The sequence below is a fragment of the Bos mutus genome, chromosome 1, assembly GCF_027580195.1.
Source record: "Bos mutus isolate GX-2022 chromosome 1, NWIPB_WYAK_1.1, whole genome shotgun sequence".
NCBI classification, from domain to species: Eukaryota; Metazoa; Chordata; class Mammalia; order Artiodactyla; family Bovidae; genus Bos; species Bos mutus.
Genome location: NC_091617.1, coordinates 49,236,373 through 49,258,904, shown reverse-complemented (window position 1 = coordinate 49,258,904; position 22,532 = coordinate 49,236,373). Strand labels below are relative to the sequence as shown.

At 38.0% G+C, this 22,532-nt stretch overlaps 1 protein-coding gene across 2 annotated transcripts in view; it reads right to left on the bottom strand.

Annotated features, from left to right (window-relative positions):
• Positions 1 to 1,026: 1,026 nt before the first annotated feature.
• The window catches only part of ALCAM (activated leukocyte cell adhesion molecule), a 225,897-nt gene continuing 204,391 nt past the window's right edge, over positions 1,027 to 22,532 (bottom strand). Inside the window, exons 12-15 of one of the 2 annotated variants that reach the window (XM_070368771.1) lie at positions 21,116 to 21,244; positions 19,222 to 19,260; positions 18,815 to 18,932; positions 1,027 to 1,142 (exon numbers count right to left, since the gene is read on the bottom strand). In XM_070368771.1, the coding sequence (XP_070224872.1) occupies positions 1,055 to 1,142; positions 18,815 to 18,932; positions 19,222 to 19,260; positions 21,116 to 21,244 (374 nt within the window). In that variant the 3' untranslated portion in view covers positions 1,027 to 1,054. The remainder of the gene's footprint in view (positions 1,143 to 18,814; positions 18,933 to 19,221; positions 19,261 to 21,115; positions 21,245 to 22,532) is intronic. The other variant, XM_070368775.1, reaches the window with a different exon arrangement.

Sequence of the window (22,532 nt, the reverse complement as noted above, 5' to 3'; positions counted from 1 at the left end):
CAGTTTTTACTCCTTTCACCCCATCATTTTGAAATTCTGGTTTTCAGATTTTAAAAATGTCTTATTTCAGTCATTTTATTTTTCTTTCCTTTGTGCATCCCTCTAATTTCAATTCCTTCCCTTGTTCTCATCTCCTTTATGAGATAAACTTAGGTGACCTACTCAAACTGTTAAACTTGTGGTTTACTTACAATCAACCAAATTTCACTGTGGTTGTTGGGGACTTTTACATATATGAATAAAGTATGGTAACACTTATTCTCAAGGACATAAAAATAATTTGTCCAAATGACTTCTCTGTTGGACTGGCTTGAGAGAACATAAATAAAAATAAAATGTTCAAATTGCAGGTGGCAATACCATGGAAACATACCTCTTGGAAACTGTCTTTAAAATCAAATTCATATAGCTATTATATATAGATATATGCAATATATATGTATGTATATAACATCAATATGTACATTATATACACATATATATGCATATATAGATACATACATATATACACTATTTGGAAAAGTTGTGTGTACACACATACAAATTTGTTCATCTTTTCATTAGAATGATTTGAGAAATGGCTGCATAAATACACTGGCCCTTCTAAGTATATTAAACCCTTGGATTAAAATTTTTATATTTTAAAATTGTTCTCATAATTGCTTTTTAAAGTAAAATATGAGAATGGCTCTTACCTAACCAAAACATCAATTTATAAAATTAAGCTTTTTGTACTCAGCAAAATTTTTGGCATTAGACTGAAAATGCTCATTGAATGTTAAAATCTCTAAATTGAGTTCAATTATCCTGAGGACAATGATTTGCTTGAGGATGGGGAGTCCATTGAGATTCCATTCTTCTGAGAATACCTTTCTGAGTAGCCAAAGTTTTCTTTGGAAAAAATTTCTTCCTGTTTTTAAAGCTGCAATTATAATGCATGTTAATGTCAAGGCCTTCCCTTTTATCACTAGAATGTTTCATATTTTCCTGGGAATTATCTTTGTAAACCTCACACAGCCTACCCACCTGGATGACAAGTGGAACAATTTCTCTCTTAGGCTTCTGTTTTGTGATTGTTTTCTTCTAACTTTTTGTTTTCTTCCATATTACCAAGGTCCTTGTTTACGTGTTTTGATGCAGTCCTATAAGAGAATTAAATACACATCATCACATTGACAAACATATTTAACTTTTCTTAAAAACTGGTTTAAAACTCAACATTCAAAACACAAAGATCACAGCATTCAGTCACATCACTTCATAACAAACAGATGGAGAAACAATGGAAACAGTGACAGGCTATTTTCTTGGGCTCCAAAATCGGTGGACAGTGGATGGTGACTGCAGCCATGAAATTAAAAGATGCTAGCTCCTTGAAGGAAAAGCTATGACAAACCTAGACAGTGTATTAAAAAGCAGACACCTTACTTTGCTGACAGAGGTCCATGTAGTCAAAGCTATGGTTTTTCCAGTGGTCATGTATGGATGTGAGAGTTGCACCATAAAGAAGGCTGAGCGCCAAAGAACTGATGCTTTCCAACTGTGGTGTTGGAGAAGACTCTTGAGAGTCCCTTGAACCCTAAGGAGATCAAACGAGTCAATCCTGAAGGAAATCAGTCCTGAATATTCATTGGAAGGACTGAGGCTGAAGTTGAAGCTCTAATACTATGGCCACCTGATGTGAAGAGCCAACAGATTGGAAAAGATCTTGAAGCTGAGAAATATTGAAGGCAGGAGGAGATGGGGACAACAGAGGACAAGATGGTTGGATGGCATCACTAACTCAATGGACATGAGTTTAGGCAAGCTCTGGGAGTTGGTGAAGAATAGGGAAGCCTATCCCATGCAGACCATGGGGTTGCAGAGTCAGACACAACTGAGCAACTGAACATTTTTAATATTAGAGGTCACATTAATGTACCTTTTAAAAGCAAATGTTTTACATCAAATACACATATGCCCTTAGGATGAACAATTCCACATCTGTGAGCCTTGACTGGTAATAGAACACATTTCACTGAAACTATCTTGACCCTGGGGTTGCATTACATATATGCTAAGAGAAATAGAAGTCATCAGGGAAACCACAGTGATGGTACTTCAAATTATTGTTGCTATATAATTCCTAGTAATTGTTATTGTTGTTCAGTTGCTAAGTCATGTCTAACTCTTTGCAATCCCATGGACTGCAGAATGCCAGGCTTCCCTGTCCTTAACTTTCTCTCAGAGTTTGCTCAAACTTATGTCTATTGAGTCAATGATTCCTAGTAATACTTACACTTTTAAAAATTATATAACACCAGATGTGTTTCTTGATTAAAGAAGCTGGGGTAGAAAATGCCATTTTTCCCTAAAAGTGAAAAATTTTAGAGAATATGCTATGCTTTAAATAGAATTCTGTAACTCATTTGCCAAGAATCACAACTTAAAAGTGTTAATAGTGTTTAAGAGTGTATGTTTTATGTCCAAGTGAGATAAAGACATACAGCTCATTCATATTGGGACATTAATTATATTTAGCCTAAATTTAATTTGTGATTAAAAGATTTTTAATTTAGCTTAAATGACAGTCTTCTAAATTGTTCATAAGCAGGAGAGAGTCCTATAATATGTGACAGGACAGATATGAATTTCAGTTCAGTTCAGTCGCTCAGTTGTGTCCGACTCTTTGCGACCCCATGAATCACAGCACACCAGGCCTCCCTCCATGTCCATCACCAACTCCTGGAGTTCACTCAGACTCATGTCCATCAAGTCAGTGATGCCATCTAGCCATCTCATCCTCTGTTGTCCCCTTCTCCTCCTGCCCCCAATCCCTCCAGCATCAGAGTCTTTTCCAATGAGTCAACTCTTCGCATGAGGTGGCCAAAGTACTGGAGTTTCAGCTTTAGCATCATTCCTTCCAAAGAAATCCCAGGGCTGATCTCCTTCAGAATGGACTGGTTGGATCTCCTTGCAGTCCAAGGGACTCTCAAGAGTCTTCTCCAACACCACAGTTCAAAAGCATCAATTCTTTGGCACTCAGCTTTCTTCACAGTCCAACTCTCACATCCATACATGACCACTGGAAAAACCATAGCCTTGACTAGATGGACCTTTGTTGGCAAAGTAACGTCTCTGCTTTTCAATATGTTATCTAGATTGGTCATAACTTTTCTTCTAAGGAGTAAGCGTCTTTAAATTTCATGGCTGCAGTCACCATCTGCAGTGATTTTGGAGCCCCCAAAAATAAAGTCTGACACTGTTTCCACTGTTTCCCCATCTATTTCCCATAAAATGATGGGTCCAGATGCCATGATCTTCACTTTCTGAATGCTGAGTTTTAAGCCAACTTTTTCACTCTCCTCTTTCACCTTCATCAAGAGGCTTTTTAGATATGAATTTACATATATAATATAAAGGTATATATACCATTATATATGTATATATCTATAATATAGATGGTGTATATATATAATGTAATGTATATATATATATATAATGTAATGGTGTGTGTTTGTATATATATATATATATATATATATATATATATAAAAATGTAGATGGATATATATCCAGTATTCTTGCCTGGAGAATCCTGTGGACAGAGGAGCCTGGTGGGCTGCTGTCCATACGGTCACACAGTTGGACACGACTGAAGCGACTTAGCATGCATGCATGCATTGGAGAAGTAAATGGCAACCCACTCCAGTATTCTTGCCTGGAGAATCCCAGGGACAGAGTAGCCTGGTGGGCTGCTGTCTATGGAGTCTCATAGAGTCGGACACGACTGAAGCGACTTAGCAGCAGCTGCATACATATCACAGATTTTTTGAGTTCTACTGTCTAATTAGTTACTTTGTGTGTGTGTGCTCAGTCACATCTGACTCTTTGCAACCCCACAAACTATATCTCACCAGGCTCCTTTGTCTATAGGGTTTTCCCAGCAGGCATACTGGAGTGAATTGTCACTTCCTTCTCCATGGGATCTTCCTGACCAAGGCATCGGGCCCGTATCTCCTGCATTGGCAGGTGGATTCTTTACCACTGAACCACCTGAGAAGCTTAATTAGTTACTTAACTAGTAACAAATAAAGTCTTAGTAACCTCAATAATGGAGTTTTCCAGGTGACTAAGTGGTGATGGACAGGGAGGCCTGGCGTGCTGCAGTCCATAGGGTCGCAAAGAGTCAGACACAACGAGAGACTTAACTGAAGTGAAGTGGTAAAGAATTCACTTGCCATTGCAGGAGACCCAGGAGATGTGGGTTTGATCCCTGAGTCAGAAGATCCCCTGGAAGAGGAAGTGGCAACCCACTCTAGTATTCTTGCCTGGAAAATCCCATGGACAGAGGAGCCTGGTGAGCTACAGTCCATAGGGTCCCAAAGAGTTGGATGTGACTGAGCAACTGAGCATGCACACATGCAACCTCAATAAAATCCATAGAAGATAATGTACCCATAAAAAGTGTACAATGAATTTTCAAAAGTGGATGCACGAATGTAACTGGTAACTGGCAACTAGCTCAAGAAACAGAATGGCTTCAGATGTAGAAGTCCCCCATTATACTCCCTTCCAGTCACTGCTACCTCCCCAAAGGTTATCACAATCCAGATTTTTCATAGAATGGTTTTATCTGTTTTTATAATTTGTTATAAATGGAATCATACCACATGTATTCATTTCTATCTGCCTTTTATTTAAACTCAACTTTATGTTTGTGATATTCACATATAATGTTGCATGTAGTTGTAGGTTGTTCATTCTCATTACTGTATAGCTTGTTATTGGGCTGATTTATTTCATTGATGATGGACATTCTTACTCTTTATTCTTTCTGGGATTTCACTTATGTTGATACATAAGGTAGACCTTTATATGTGTCCCACGTGTCTCTTATTCTCTTAAGCATCCTATGTATTCTTTTCCTCTCTGTGCCTCAACCTCTATGTGTTCTATTGATCTGTATTCTAGTTTGCTTCTCTTTTGTACTGCTGTGGCCAATCTACTTCTAAATTTATCTACCAGAGACATATTTTTAATAACCCAAACCCTAACCTATTTTAATATATTTCAGACCTATTTTAATATATATTTTAATATTATATAATGTAATATGGTGGCTTAGACAGTTGCTCAGATGGTAAAGAGTCTGACTGCAATACAGGAGAATTATATTTAATATTATATTTTAAAAAATATTTTAAAGTTAATTTCAATTTTTTGACTCCATCTCCTTTGGCCATCTTTCTTTCACTTTCAATATATTATTTATAGTTTTATTAATATCCTTGTCTGTTAACTACAATACCCAAATAATTCACAGATCCGCTTGTCTGCTTTTCCTCTTGATTATTGATTATATTTTCTTGACTCTTTGTAAATCTAGTCCTTTTTATTTTGCATGACACCATATACAAAATAATAGAAGAGTCTACACACAATGTTATTTTCCATCAAATAAGGTCCCCCCTTTACTTTGTTAAGCAGAAAGGTGAGCAGATAGGATGACTTCAATTCGGTCAGGGTTTGAGCTAGGTTGAAGCTCAGTTGCAGTTTTAGTAAGATTCAGTCTACATCTGGTTTGTCCCTATCCCTAAGTCATGGCCTTCTCAAGCTTCTGATTGAGATTCTGACATGTCTCGCTTTCTCCAGACCTTAAACATAGAGAGATCCAGCTCTTCCCATCATAAAGTCTCCACCCCGGTCTCCAGGCATCTGTCCTGTAACATTTCAAATGTGGTCAATCTCTTTAGTCTCCTTGACTTGAATGTAAACTCCTTGATAATAAGGACCATGTTTTACTTATACCTTCTTGTCTGAATAAGGTAGGCACCCAAAATATATTTCTTTTACTGAATTGAACTAACTGGCCTTATTACACTTCTTATGTATTTCCTTTTACTGTCCCTTATGATATTAGTGTTCACCAATATCAAGTCTAAACTAAAGAGCCTCTTGACAAGGGTGAAAAAGAGAGTGAAAAAGCTGGCTTAAAACTCAATATTCAAAAAATTAGGATCATGGCACCTGGTCCCATCACTGCATAGCATATAGATGGGAAAAAAGTGGAGGCAGTGACAGATTTTCTTTTTTGGGGCTCCAGAATCACTGCAGACAGTGACTGCAGCCATGAAATTAAATGATGCTTGCTCCTTGAAGGAAAATTATGACAAACCTAGTGTTTTAAAAAGCAGAGAAGTCATTTTGTTGACAAAGGTGCATTATAGTCAAAGCTATGGTTTCCCAGTAGTCGTATATGGAAGTGACAGTTGGACTATAAAGAAGGCTAAGCACCGAAGAATTGATGCTTTCAAACTGTGGTGTTGGAGAAGACTCTTGAGAGTCCCTTGGAGTACAAGGAGATCAACCAGTCAATCCTAAAGGAAATCAACACTGAATATTCACTGCAAGGACTGATGCTGAAGCTGAAGCTCCAATACTTTGGCCACCTGATGCAAAGAACCAATTTATTGGAAAAAACCGTGATGCTGAGAAAGATGGATGGCAGGAGGAGAAGGGGACGACAGAGGATGAGATGTTTGGATGGCATCATCAACACAATGGACATGAGTTTGAGCAAATTTTGGGAGATAGTGAAGGACAAGAAAGCCTGGTATGCTATAGTCCACGGGGTCTCAAAGAGTCAAACATAACTTAGTGACTGAACAACAACAGTATAAAGTCAGAACACACCCAGCTGCTTTTTCACAGATAGGTAAAATAGAATACTTTTGATAGCAATCAGCATAGTGATTGCCTAAGGGAAAAAGGATGACAGGGCTGTATAGGAAGGAATTCCAAAGGGGTGATGGGGTGCTCTATATCATGATTGGAATAATGGCTACAATGGTGTCTACATTTACCAAAACATATTTAATTACATATTAAATGTAAGCAAATTTTACCTTAATATAAAATTATTATATAGAGAAAAACTAAAGCATTATCCTCATGGCCAAGAATTGCAAGAATCAGGCAAAAAGTACAATGAGAAACTGGATACCATTCCTACTTCCAATTCTACTCACTTTATAGGTGGATTTAGTATTTGTGTAGGGATGAAGGGTAATTTCTGTGATTTCAAAAAATTCTATCAAATAAAAGAAGGGGGTCTTGAGAGGAAGGGAGTGACTAGAATTCTAAGGAAGTTGTGATTTTCAGGGAAAATCACAATATTTTTCAGCATATTGGTCAGGTAAAATCAGGCTAAGAATCACTGCTTACAGTTTGGTATTATGAAAAAGAGTTTGTTAAGGGTAACATGAAACATATTTGTAGAACATGTTTGTAGAAGGAGAGTTGAGCAACTTCAAACTGATTATTTTTAAAATCAAAAAAAGGAAAGAAAATTCCCATCTTTTCTTAATCTCACTGTCCAAAAAAAAAATAACTGCTAAAACTCTTATTATGCCTCATTGTGCCCCAGGCCAAGCATTTAGAAAAGGGCCTGGGGCACACTGAGGCATAATAGCTTTAGGATACCTCTGTTTTACACTGAAGTACACTAATAAACTTGCTTGTGGTTACACAGCTAGCAAACAGCAAAGCCAGGATTCAAACTCCAGTAGTCTGGCTCCAGGACCTATGGGCCAAGTTACACAGTTATACAAATATGCCAAGTGTTAACCACTGTGAAATGTTTTAAATAGAAATAAATTAGTGTTGCTGCTGCGGGAGGGAGGTATTCACTGAGTGCATGTATGTAAGATTTACTTGAAGATTTTACAAATTTTTGTTACTGAGAGTCTGCTCTCTCTAACTGGGAAAAAAACTCTAGAACTTACTCTTGGGCTTGATTACTTTTGGGCTCAGTTTAGAGCTTGATGTGGTAAAAATAAATATAATTTTATGGATGTGTCTTTTTTTTTAAATTTTATTTTATTTTTAAACTTTACAATATTGTATTAGTTTTGCCAAATATCGAAATGAATCCGCCACAGGTATACCTGTGTTCCCCATCCTGAACCCTCCTTCCTCCTCCCTCCCCATACCCTCCCTCTGGGTCGTCCCAGTGCACCAGCCCCAAGCATCCAGTATCCTGCATCGAACCTGGACTGGTGACTCGTTTCATACATGATATTATACATGTTTCAATGCTATTCTCCCAAATCTCCCCACCCTCTCCCTGTGTCTTTTTTAATTTTTGGAAATTTTAGCGGTTTGAAAGCATTACACAGGTTAGAAATCTATCTACTACTGGAAGAGAACAAAATTTTATTTAAACCATTCTTTTGAGCAATATTTTAAGTCAATATTTTTTTTTAAGTTGATTGATTTAAGGAAGGAGGTTAAGACATTTATAAACAATGAGCATTTCGGTTAAAATACAAATTATTACAATTACTTGTCTGGAGAGTTATGCATCAGTCAACTTTTTTATAATTTTAAAATGAGATAAAATTTAAATAATAGAATAACAAATTAATATTGGAAGAAGCTCTGGAGGTGACCCTCTAATCAGTAAAGTGGAGAGAAGAGTCTTAACCCTGAGGTTAGTAATCCTGGGTTCTAATCCTCATGTGTCAAGTGTGAGCTGAGTCCTTAGACAAGTCCCTCCTCTTAAGATGTTTGCTCTTCTGTAAATGGGGGACAGTAGGGTCTACTCCTAGGGCTGGTGTGAGGATAAATGTAGAATATATGTGAAAGTCCCCAGGAAGTGACAGGGACTCAAAACAATGGTGAGTCCTGGATTGTTGCCCAGCCACATAGCTACTGAGTGGCCGAAGAGAGTTCAATCCTCTCTCTCAACTACTCCTCTGTGTTATTTCTGTAAGTGCAGTGCTGTTAAGCATTCAAGTTGCTTTTAAGTAACATTTTAGAAGATTCTTTAACTTTTTTGTGAGATTTTCCCCAGTACTATAAATTTGTTACCAGATCTCTTTGAAAGAAGGTAAGGAACTAAATCCAGCAGTGTCTTCTAAATGTGCCTTTGCTTTAGAGTTACTAAGAGATGGGATAGAGATGTTACTAATGCTACAGTGGAAATCACATTGCAGTATATAAATGTATCAAATCAACACATGGTACACTTTAAATTTATTCAATGTTATACATCAACTATAGCTCAACTAACATAAATTTAAAAGGGGATAAAGGAGGTAGGAAAAGTGAAGGGGGTAGGAATGGCAGACATAGCCAATATATCATAATCTTGGAATGTGGTGTCATTTGAAAGGATACATAAAGTGTTCTAACAGAGTTGCACATTTGGAAAATAAAAACAATAGCCATGTATAATAACTCATACATGAAAGAATTCATAGGACTTTAGGTTTTCCAAATGTAGGCATATGTATAACAAATTCGAAAACTGAGAGGCAACATGAGGAATTAATACTTCCCAGTTTAAAAGGGCATTTTCTATGATTTCTACTATATAGCATGCCTGGAACACAGCACAGAAGGGCACCAGGATCACAGGTATTTACAACTGGGACCCTGGCAGTGTGGAATTGCCACTCTCAGCAAACCTGCCATTGATACCTGTGCAGGTAATCAGGATCATAACCATGAGAATAGTTATTTTTCTTTATTCCTTGGTCACAGCTCTCAGCAAAGTAAGCTTCCCCCTAGGCTAACCTTAATAAAGACTTAGAAGAGGAGAGGAGGGCTCTAAGCCCCACATCTCTGAAGGACATTTGTCAGCAGTTTTGGGGTTTGAAGAAGGAAATAAAGAAAAATGAATAGTTGGACTTCTTAAAGTTTTGATTTGATATCTTTAGCATTTCTTCAAATGACTGTCCGAAGAAACTCTCTACCAAAACAGGAAATCCTAATACTGGCAGTGAAAAATAGAAGACAGCCTTTCATTTGGGCAATAGCAGATATGGGAACCACCATTATGTCAGTGGATCAGTGGATCAAAATAAATGTAACAACACTGAATGTGCACAAAAGCAGGATGCCACTGGCATGTATTCAGCATCATGGTTCAAAGCATTTCCTTTAGGTGGGTGATTTAGGCATTTCCTTTAGGTGGGTAATTTAGGTGTTTCCTTTAGGTGGGTAATGTGGTAACAGTATGGGCAGAAGCAGAAACTTGAGAAATAGGACTTCCCTTCACTTTTGAAACAATGATTAAAAAAAAACAAAACATGAAATTAAACAAATTAAGTGAAATGCTAAAAGACACTTACTCCTTGGAAGGAAAGTTATGACCAACCTAGACAGCATATTAAAAAGCAGAGACATTACTTTGCCAACAAAGTCTGTCTAGTCAAGGCTATGGTTTTTCCAGTGGTCATGTATGGATGTGAGAGTTGGACTGTGAAGAAAGCTGAGTGCCAAAGAATTGATGCTTTTGAACTGTGGTGTTGGAGAAGACTCTTGAGAGTCCCTTGGACTGCAAGGAGATCCAACCATTCCATCCTAAAGGAGATCTGTCCTCGGTGTTCATTGGAAAGACTGATGTTGAAGCTGAAGCTCCAATACTTTGGCCACCTGGTGTGAAGAGCTGACTCATTTGAAAAGACCCTCATGCTGGGAAAGATTGAGGGCAGGAGGAGAAGTGAACGACAGAGGATGAGATGGTTGGATGGCATCACCAACTCGATGGACATAGGTTTGGGTGGACTCCAGGAGTTGCTGATGGACAGGGAGGCCTGGCATGCTGCAGTTCATGGGGTTGCAAAGAGTCAGACATGACTGAGTGACTGAATTGAACTTAACTGAAGTGAAATGCATGTATATAGACAGGCTTCTCTGGTGGCTCAGTGGTAAAGAATTCACCTGCCAATGCAGGAGATGCAGTTTTGATCCCTGGGTTAGAAAGATCCCCTGGAGAAGGAAATGGCAACCCATTCCAGTATTCTTGCTTGGGAAATCCCATGGACAGAGGAGCCTGGTGGGCTACAGTCCATGGGGTTGCAAAGAGATAGACAGGACTGAGGGACTAAGCACTCAAAGAGAGATAAAAATGGAAATTTTGATGCTATCTCTTCCCACTGGAAATGGTTCAATTCACATGTAGTAGGAGAGAGCAGGGCCATGGACACTTCTGCTCTTTTGGGGGGCCACGACCTTGTGACTGACTGAATGGGGACTCAAGCATTCCCACATTGTCTTATTTCCTATTTAGTCTCTTCTATTATTTATGCTTTGATAGAATAATGGGGCATTGTCTTTTATTCCTCTTTTGGCTGCCTGCCAGGCTATAGGGTAGTGAAGGAAAAAGAAATCAAAGCTTGGATTAGCTTGATGTCTAATATAAGGCAAGAGGCCACATCAGCTCTGCACTTGAAAACACATCCTCCAACCCCTAGCACTACATAAAATGCCAGCATGCAATTAAAGTCAGAGATGAAGTTTTAATTCCAAAGAAGTCCTTGTGAGGCAGCAAAATATATTTGAAAGTTTGTACGGGATACGGAATAATATACTGCATGCATTAACTTGGGCAGGTAATATTCACTGAGCCTTAGATACTATGAAATATGTTTAAGAAGGCAATGGCACCCCACTCCAGTACTCTTGCCTGGAAAATCCCATGGACGGAGGAGCCTGGTGGGCTGCAGTCCATGGGGTAGCTAAGAGTCGGACACGACTGAGCGACTTCACTTTCACTTTTCACTTTATGCATTGGAGAAGGAAATGGCAACCTACTCCAGTGTTCTTGCCTGGAGAATCCCAGGGATGGGAGAGACTGGTGGGCTGCCGTCTATGGGGTCGCATAGAGTCGGACACAACTGAAGCGACTTAGCAGCAGCAGCAGCAGCAGCAGCAAACTTATCTCATTAAATTTTGAGGATTTCAGTTAAGTAGTAATACACTAGGAAAGTCACTCAAAATGTACCATAAATGGTCCTTTAACCCTGTATTTTCAAGTCATTCAGCGGGGAGTCAATCTTTCCTTATGGGAACATTGATTTTAGAGAGAATATTGATTGAAAATAGAATTCAGTTAAAATTAAATTTCTTGCAAGATCCTCTTCCATATACTAAGAGATACTAATGAGAAGAGTTTTAGAAAGGCTTAATATAACCATATTTCTTAAAGTTTTGAGGTTAAAGACTAGTCTTCTTTAGTCTTTTGCCAATTTAGGACTGCCTGGTTTTTTTTCCCCTAAGACAGTAGGAGAATAGTAAAGCATTATATAAGGCAGAACTGACAAAAGATATTTGTGAATTTTAGACTTCACATTGTCCTCATATTGTACAAAAACTTCATGAAAATAGTCATGAGTTTCACAGTTGCAAAAGATAAATCTCTTGGTAAATTTCCAAGATCCATACAACATGTATTTTGAGATTATAAATGTTTGGTTGGTGCTTACTTTCAGTTTAGTGATAAGAAGTATGGTGGCCAAGGGTCTCTTAAATGTAACCCATCAGGAAATTATGGTTTTAATATACTTCTGAATAAGCTTGTGGCTACATCATGCTGCCTTACATTTTTTCCTTTATCTCTGACTCTTTCAATTTTTCAGTAGTTCTTATACTATAAAAAATGTGGGAGAGAATTTAGAACTCAAAAAGTAACATTTAACTTCCTCCAAATATAAAAACAATGTTCAGAGAATATGATGGATTGAATGGAGTAAATAATTTTAAAAGTCATTGAATTATCTCTAGGTCTAGGTCTTCATGTTTCCATGTTTCCTATTAAACATGGCTCAGATGGTAAAGAATCTGCCTGCAATGTAGGAGACTGAAGTTCAATCCCTGGGTAAGGAAGTTCCCTTGGAGAAGGAAATGGCAACCCACTCCAGTATTCTTGCCTGGAGAATTCCATGGACAGAGCAGCCTGGTGGGCTACAGTTCATTGGGTTGCAAAGAGTTGGACATGACTGAATGACTAATATTTTCACTTTTTTTCACCTGTTAAACAACTAGATATGAACTGGGTTTAGTCAGTTAATATCTTTTGACTGGAAATGACAGTTAATACCCTGCATACATAGGAAATTGCTGGGAGCCGGCATATTGCATATTGAGTGCAGCACTTTCCACAGCATCATCTTTCAGGATCTGGAATAGCTCAACTGGAATTCTATCACTGCTGGGAGCCAGCGTGAGGAACTCTGCCCATGACAAAGGTCATGAGGAAGGAGGCTCGGCATACGCAAAGGCGGGATCAAGCCTCAGGAGTCCCCCTGGAAATTCTCGAGCATCTACCCCCAAAACCAGAGTCTGCCTACTTTCTGCTTTGTGCTTTCACCTACACCTCTGACTTAACGGGGGGCTGTCCCCCACTACCTCTCTCTGAAACAAGAGTTAGCTTACAGCTCCAGTTAATAATTCCTGGGTGTGACAGTGTTTAACCTACAAACTCCTTTGGAAATCCTCTAGCCTACCTGAATAGGTTTTTCCGGCCACATGGGATTGTTCAGAGCCTCCCAACTGTGAGAGGCAGGAGATGTTCTAAACTGTCTAAACACAGATTCCTTTGAGTAGTTAAAAGATTGATTAGAAATTGTATTGGTGAAGGGTTTTTCACTTATTGGGCCAATGTTTGCTGCTAAGTCTCCATACTCTTTACCTACTGTGTCCTTGGCAGTGTATTGATTGATATAATGGGTGTATAGAAATGTAAGTAGTAGCCTCAATGTTTGTAACCTTGGACCCTTGAGTTAATTCTTTTCTTGATTGAGCCCACCTCACCTTTGCCCTATAGGAATGCAGCTTTGTCCAGTGCTTTTTTGGAGGCTGGTGCCTGACTTTGGAATAATCACCTTTAGAAAAAGATAAGTTTCTTAAAATGTTAACAGGCCTCCTGGCCAGAAGATGATGTAATTCACCTGAACTTTTGCATATGATAAGTTTGAAAGCCTGGCTTCAATTAGGACCAGGAACTGCTGTCCTTGCATGACTCCACCCCTTCCCCCATTATCCTCTATGCACAACTTAAGGTATAAAAACTACTTTGGAAAATAAAGTGCGGGCCTTGTTCACTGAAATTTGGTCTCCCCATGTCGCTCTCTCTCTCAAATTCTGGCTGAGTCTCCATCTGGAGCGCGGAACCCGCCATGCTTGCTAATTATGCCTGGGCTTCTAAGATCCGACCGGGGAGGCCTCAGTGTCTCCTCTCCTTCGGGAGAACGGAAGGACGCCTGCGGCCTACGTAAGTGGTGCAAACTTCTTGTCTTGAAGTTTTATTGGTCTCCCACGTAAACCAAGCTACTCAGCCTCTTTTCTCCACTGAATTTTCCTACTGAGCTATCCTCATTCTATTACTCTTTATATCTTTGATAAATATTTAAATAAATAGGTCGCCTATGCCGTCTCTTCTTCGAATACCCTGGATCAGCCGGGGCTGGACCCTGGCAGGAAATGATGAGTTATCCATTCTCACTATCAAAATATCTCAAAAAAAAAAAAAAAAATTTCCAGTGAGCAGTTATATGAATCAAAACAGTAGAGAAAGCACGAGTCCTTATTCTGCAATGAACATACCATATCACAACGTCAAGCACCACTGCTAAGCATTTCCTGCTGCAGTTTTCCATATTTAAAAATAGATATAAAAATATGTATCTCATATGAATGTAATGCGGAGTTCCTGGTTTTTGAGTAGTCATTAGGTATGTTGTACTCAAATTCTGCTGCTAAGTCACTTCAGTCGTGTCCAACCCTGTGCGACCCATGGACGGCAGCCCACCAGGCTCCCCCATCCCTGGGATTCTCCAGGCAAGAACACTGGAGTGGGTTGCCATTTCCTTCTCCAATGCATAAAAGTGAAAAGTGAAAGTGAAGTCGCTCAGTCGTGTCCAACTCTTCATGACCCCATAGACTGCAGCCCACCAGGCTCCTCCATCAATGGGATTTTCCAGGCAAGACTACTGGAGGCGGTGCCATTCTACTTGGGCATAAAAGATTGTTTCTCTCATTTCTCTCTCCACTGACATTAAATTGCCAGTGCAAAGAACTAATTTAATTGTTGCTACAAGTTGTTTGTAATAATGTGTGACTCACTAAGATTTTTGATGGCATCATTTCACAGGAGGGTAAACACAGGGGTATATTTCTTTAGGTATCTGAGAAAAAAAGTCTGAACCATATCTTTATTATTAAATTGTCTCATATCCATATAAAATGGTGATGAATTAAGCTAAACGTAGAAATGAAACTCATATTGATTTGTAAAGGTGAAGTTACCTAGAAGAAAAGGAAGAAAGGGAGTATAGTGGACCCAAAAATAGACTTAAGAACTCTTAACCTGAAAGCTCTTATTATGAATCTGCATTTACTCTGGGCATAAGTATTAACAATAACTCATATAGCAAAAATGCTTGCTTATCTCAGAGGGGAATAAAAAAGCTAGTCAGGAATGTGAAGCACTTTCTAGGAGAAGGAAATGGCACCCACTCCAGTATTCTCACCTGGAAAATCCCAAGGATACAGGAGCCTGGCAGGCTACAGCCCATGTGGTTGCAAAGAGTTGGACATGACTGAGTGAGCACAAATGTGAAGCACTTAGCAAATCTGAAGAGTTCTGCAAAGTCTTAATAAAAACACTTTGATGCTTGAGGTAAAACTGCAATTTATTTTGATTACCAATAATACTGACTCTAGCAAAGTTGGTGCACTTTTCAATAAATAACAGTTATTTAGACAAATGTCCAAGTCAGATGGTAAAATAAACACTTAATTAACTGAAGTACTTAATTGATGCTTTTGAACTGTGGTGTTGGATAAGACTCTTGAGAGTCCCTTGGACTGCAAGGAGATCCAACCAGTTCATTCTGAAGGAGATCAGCCCTGGTTTTTCTTTGGAGGGAATGATGCTAAAGCTGAAACTCCAGTACTTTGGCCACCTCATGCGAGGAGTTGACTCATTAGAAAAGTCTCTGATGCTGGGAGAGATTGAGGGCAGGAGATGAAGGGGACGACAGAGGATGAGATGGCTGGATGGCATCACTGACTCGATGGACGTGAGTCTGAGTGAACTCCGGGAGTTGGTGATGGACAGGGAGGCCTGGCGTGCTGCAATTCATGGGGTTGCAAAGAGTTGGACACGACTGAGCGACTGAACTGAACTGACTGACTTCAAAAGAAATGTATGCAGTCTTAGTCCTTAAACTAAAGACATTATGAAGCTAAATGTCCAGCATTTATTTACCCATGATTTTAATTCTGGGTTACCATATGGTAATATACAATGACATAACAACCTCCCTGCCCTCCACACACAATATTTTTTTCCTATTCATAGAAAGACAAATAGGATATGATGAAATATTGGCAATCAGAGTAGGATGATTAAGGACACTGGAGAGTGCCATGAATTTCACATTCATTTGATCATAATGTACAAGACTGCTGTTTATTTTTCAGTGAAATTTCAGGATACAGAGAAATTTTATTTTTATTCTTTAAGAAGTAAAATTACTTTGAAGTGCCCTAAATAAAAATTACCTTCAGAAATCCTAAATAAATAAAACCAAAATACTTTAGAGGCCAAGTTGTTAGATTTGTGAGCACCTCATTATAGATTATAAAGGAAGGATAAGATTTTGATAGTTGGGAAACTTAGACACATAGAAGGAGAATATCTAATAAGATAGATACTGCCTCTGGGAAATTACATTTCCTTTCTTCTACATGGTACAGACAGTCTTCTAAACTTTCCATGGAAACCATGGGTACAAAGCAACAATGAAGAGTTTGTAGGTAAAATGTTCACTGAGAAAAAAACCCACATTTGTTATCAAGTGATAGTGTGGACTGTTTGAGACTGAGGACTGAAGTGCTAAGACTAGCAGTGGCTATGCCCTAGTGTGAGAGTGGACATGCATATCAACTACAATACACAACAGGAATGTGTTTCTGCCTCTCTGAAGAGAGAAAAAGTAAGGCATAATGAGAGAAAATAAGACTTAGGAATTAAACACCAAGATTCTAAAACACTACTGCCTTAAATAAAATATAATTCTGTCGCTTACAAGTGTATGATCTTAAGCAAGCCTTATAACCATTCTCTGCCTTAGTTTGTTTCCAAAGTGAAATATGTATAATAAGATTATCTACTTCAGAGATGGACTGTGAGAACAAGGCAGAACTCAATCCATGCTCATATTATGTGAGTTTAAAAATTCTAAGCTACTACCTTCCTTTGATGGCAGATCCGTTCAAATATTACTTCACTGAAATTTGTATCTGTAAAGAGTAGAACCATGGATCTGATTCAGTCTGTTTTTTCTTTTGATTTTAAATTAACTCAACCTGAGTTGTTGATAGGGGTTATATCAAAACATCAAGAAAATACAAAATAAAGTCCAAAGTTACCACAAGCTACACACATTCCCTTGTAAAATTCAATTTCCTCATTTATAAGATACAGGGGTTTGAAACTCATGATTGAAACCAAGGGTACGCCACAGAATCACTAATGGAATTTTTATAAAATGCAATGCAAGAACTCCATCTTTGTCCAATTGCATCTGAATCTAGGGTCAGAGCTGGGGCAATGAGGAGTACTAGGCACATGTGTATGTTAAGAATCTTCACTGTTAAGGGTGAAAGAAGGAGTAAAAAAGCATGTTTAAAACTCACCATTCAGAAAACTAAGATCATGGCCTCTGGTCCCATCACCCCATGGCAAATAGAAAGGGGAAAAGTGGGATCAGTGACAGATTTTATTTTCTTGGATTCCAAAATCACTGTGGATGGTGACTGCAACCATGAAATTAAAAGATGCTGGATCCTTGGAAGCAAAGCTATGAAAAACCTACACAGCATAGTAAAAAGCAGAGATATCACTTTGCCAACAAAGGTCTGTATAGTCAAAGCCATGGCTTTTCCAATAGTCATGTACAGATGGGAGAGTTGGATCATAAAGAAGGTTGAGTGCTGAAGAATTGATGCTTTTGAACTGTGGTGTTGGAGAAGACTCTTGAGAGTCCTTTGGACTGCAAGGAGATTGAACTGGTCAATCTTAAAGGACATCAACCCTGAACATTCACTGAAAGGACTGATGCTGAAGCTAAAGCTCCAACTGGGCCACCTGATGCAAAGAGCCAACTCACTGGAAAAGAACTTGATGCTTGAAAAGATTAAGGGCAGAAGAAGCACGACAGAGGATGAGATGATTGAATGGCATTGCTGACTCAATAGACCTGAGTTTGAGCAAACTCCAGGAGACAGTGAAGGACAGGGAAGCCTGGCATGCTGCCGTCAATGTGGTCCAGAGAGTTGGACACAATTTGGCGACTGAACAACAACTGTTTATTGGATTTTCATTATAAAACACTATTAGATGATTTGTGAGGTTGACTCTACATTTATTATTGTATCATTCTAATAATCTTTAATCTAAACACCATTTAGTCATTTTTAAAGTAATTTTATTACTTTAATCATTTTTTTTAATTCAGCACAGCATAATGATGACTTTTCCTCTGAATTAGATCCTCCTATAAAACAAAGTGACCTAACTAGAATCTAAGAGGAGTAGTGACAGCAAGGCAGCTTGACCTCACCAACAATTTTGCTGCTGGCCTGTCACTGTAAAGACACCTGATGTCCCCATGGGATATACTAACCACTTTTAATTAATGTCCACAAACCTCCATCAAACAGTTCAGAATAGCTGACTCCTAGGGACTATGTGCTTTTTAAAAACCTACCTATGCATTGAGAAAAATAAGATAATTCAATTTGGACTACTGACTGAAAAAAATAAGGGGACACGTGTGAAATCACTCCAAGCCATGTCCCCAGTGTTGGTAATGTAGCCACGGTGAGCTGAAGCAAAATGTTATCAGCCTGACTTTGGGCAACATGTCTTTCCTCTTAGAGAAATTTACATGCTCAGCTGAAATAAACATAATGAACACATTGAATTTTCTCCCTGTGAAAGTCAATGAACAATGAAGATCTTTTTTCTTCAACTTACTTTGATTTCTTCATGTATAGCCAATAGACGACACCAGCAACTAGGGCAGCGAGGAGGAGACCAACAACAATTCCCACAATTAGTTTTGCCTGGTCATTAACCTTTTCTTTGTTTTCATCTACAACAAAGAAGAGAAGCCCATGCAATTACAGACAATGCCAAGCATTTCTGAAAAGAAGTCAATCTAGTTATTATTTCTGATTAAAAATGACCAAGGCTCACTACTAAGAGTAACATGCAAACTTGTGCTTCTAAGGGATTAAAATTTTAGCATTCTTACTATCTTGTCTCATTTGCTATTTTAATTCAAATCAAAATGTGGCAGCTAGGAAAATTATTTATGCAATGACACTTCATAAATCTTGAGCAGATAGTCAAGGAAGAAGAGCCGGCAGCATAGTACCTACCACTTATCTCGTCTGCCTCATCGTGTTCTGGAATACTTACTGAAATGAAAAATGTTAATATGAAATTAAAAACAAAATTTGTTGATATATGAAAGTCACCTTTACCATTATAGTATGATGTAATAATACTCAAAGATAAAATATCTATTCTACAGCTGAGGGTAGAAAAACTTACATTTAATAAAGCATGAACTTCCGTACAAAGAAATTCATCTTGTTTTAAAGAAAAGACAGTAGTTAAAACTGCAAAGGTATTGATCTACCATAGAAAACTTCACAACTGACAAGCTATAGTATTAATCTGAAATCCATAACTTTCCCACTATCTACCACCTTTTAATAGGATTTCTTTTTTTAGGAGAAACAAGTTGCAGTGCATGGAATCTACAGTGTAGTGTTTCTCAACTTCAATTTTCCTGCCTCGGTGGAGGAGAATTTATTTTCATACTCTAGTGTCAGAAATTTGCCACTTAGAGACATTTTCAAAGTGATAGGAGTGGTGGTTAAAACTGGGGACATCTCAGAGGTGAAGGTGCAATATATGTGATGCTTGTAAAAACCCTCCAAATGACTAATAGCACGATGATCTTGGCCCATTTAGAGGATTGTCACTGTGGTGGATTATCATTTAATATTAGACTAAATAAATATTTTTCTATGAACATGGGCTTCCATCAGAATTTTCAGTGATCATTGTTAAAATGCAGATTCCTAGACCCCTCCTCATACCTACTATATTGGAATTTTAGCAGGTGCTCATTGACTTTGAAAATGATGGTATTAAATGTTGATCAAACCACTGCAAGGTCTATAAGCCACTATTCAATGGGTTAGAATTAAAAAGAGAGACTTGTGTTCAGGAAGAAAGGATAACTTCTCTTTTAGGTAGGACAAATCAATACTCACTGAATTGAATTCAGAGAAGTCAATGCTCCTATTTTAGAGTTAAATTCATTTGGCTCTTTTCTCCTGTCAATCCAAAAGGTTTTTATATTCCAGTCATATTCTGTTAAGGGCCATTATCTTTAGAAAATTATTTTCTCCTAGCTTCAGCTAATTCCTAGCCAGTATATCTCTATCTTGCTAAAATCACATAGAGAATTCCAACTGACTGAAGAATGAAAGTTTGGAGAGTCAGTTGGTATCCTGCCCAGATCTGAGTCTCAGTCTAGGCCAGCCCTGATTTAAGACTAACACAGCAAAATAAAGAATTATAGAATTGAAGATGAGAGATAACTTCAACTTAAATAAAGAAGCAGCTATTGGTATCCATTACCTTGATTTCAGCATTGACAGATTTTTTTTCACTTTCTCTGAGATTATCTAATTTGTTTGATTTTTTAACCTATGATTCAAATTTGATATTCAAATGCATCAATTTTTGAAACTAGATTTTTGGATTCCTGATATCAGTTTTACTACCAATTTTCTGAGTGACTTTACGCATGTGGCATTCCTTTGCAAAATAAGAATAGGATAAATACCACAAAGAATTGAAATGAAAAATAATAGATTAAAGGGAATTAAAAATTTACTAAAATTAAAACTGTTAGAGAAATGTTTTCAGGTAATCTTTGAATCATCTGAACACAAAACATGGATTAAGTAAGAGCAACATAGTCCTTATCCTCTGTTGATCTTGGAAATATTCCTGTACAAGATAAAGTCTCTGATCCATAAAACATGAAATGATTTAACTGTCAAGACAAGGATTGTAAAGAATGGACACCAGGAAGAAAAAAAAAAGAACCTTATGATGATGATACCAAATGCAAAATAAATAAATAAAACTTACCATAATGCAGTACAGGAAGATGGAATTGAAGATTTTAAACTAATGAAGAATAACTTCAAATTTTCTTACTTTTTTTAATGCCAGAAAGGAAATACTCACTAGCAGAGACATTCAAGGAGTTTACTGTTCTCTCCAGCTGGTTTTCTGCTGTGCAAGTTAATGTAACATTCTCTTCAGGGGAAATGATAATTTTACTATAATACCTGCCATTGATATACGGAGATTCCTCTGTCTGGAAAAAGAAAAGGAACATGGCTTTAGAAATGGAAATGAATTAAAAACATAGGAAAGAGTAACACTGAATGAAACAAGATAGGTGCGGTGCTCTGCGGCATTATCTGGCATGCAAGGGTATATGTAAGTTCATAGATGAGACCATTTCAGGTTTATAACTACATCAGAGAGGAAAAAGAATAGTGAATCCATACTTGGATTTCTCTTTATGTTTCTATTATTAATTTTAATAATTAAACTAAGCTGTTCTTTTTCAATAGATGCTCGTTAGTTTATATTTTGGCATGATAGTACCTATCTCAAAATAATTAGAGATTAACTCATCACCAGTTTTCTTCTAATAAACTTATGAGTTTAATTCTATTTGTAAACTACATCCTCAGTTAGTAGAGCATGAACCTCTTAATCCCAGGGTGATAGGTTCATGCCCTAAGTTGGGTGGTTGCTCTCCTATGTTTAGGGCTTCCCTGGTGGCTTGGCAGTAAAGAATCTGCCTGGAATGCAGGAGATGTATGCAGGAGATGTGGGTTCAATCTCTGGATCAGGACGATCCCCTGGAGAAGGAAATGGTAACCCACTCCAGCATTCTTGCCTATATTCTTGCCTGGGCAATCTCACGGACAGAGGAGCCTGGTGGACTACAGTCTGCAAAAGAGTTGGACGTGACTTGTGGACTAAACAACAAAACTCATTCCCCTCCACTATAATGGTGAATTCTTTTATTTTAAACCATGATACATACGTGCATAGGTATGTATGGTTTTCTCATGGGAAAACCAGACTCTCTTTCTCAATTTATTTGAGTTAAATACAGAGGATGGGTTCTTTTTCAGTGACTAGTGATGAGGGTAACCACTGCTATTTAATTTCTTCAAACATAAGAGACAATTCACATTACTCTCTTCTGGATTCTCAGTCCAACTCCACTAAAGCAAGCACGTACTTGCATTGTTTTCTGAGACATATTATACACACCACGTCCTCTAGTCCTCTATTGCTCTATATGTGCTTTCTTCTCAAATGCATTGTAAAGGCCTTGAGGACAGGAGAGAGCTTCATGATTAGAGATATCATGGAGTCCCTGGGATAGGGGTGGGACAGAGGTATCAGCAGTTGTAAAATAATAGATTCACCATGTGATTGAGGAAGGAACAAATAAAAAAATTATGGCTGGATCATCACAAGCCTAGGACAAGAAAAATAACATATCACCTAGTGGGCCAGAATCAATCCTTCTCCTTGACAATGAAGAATGGATTATTATTTTTTATCCTCATAGTAA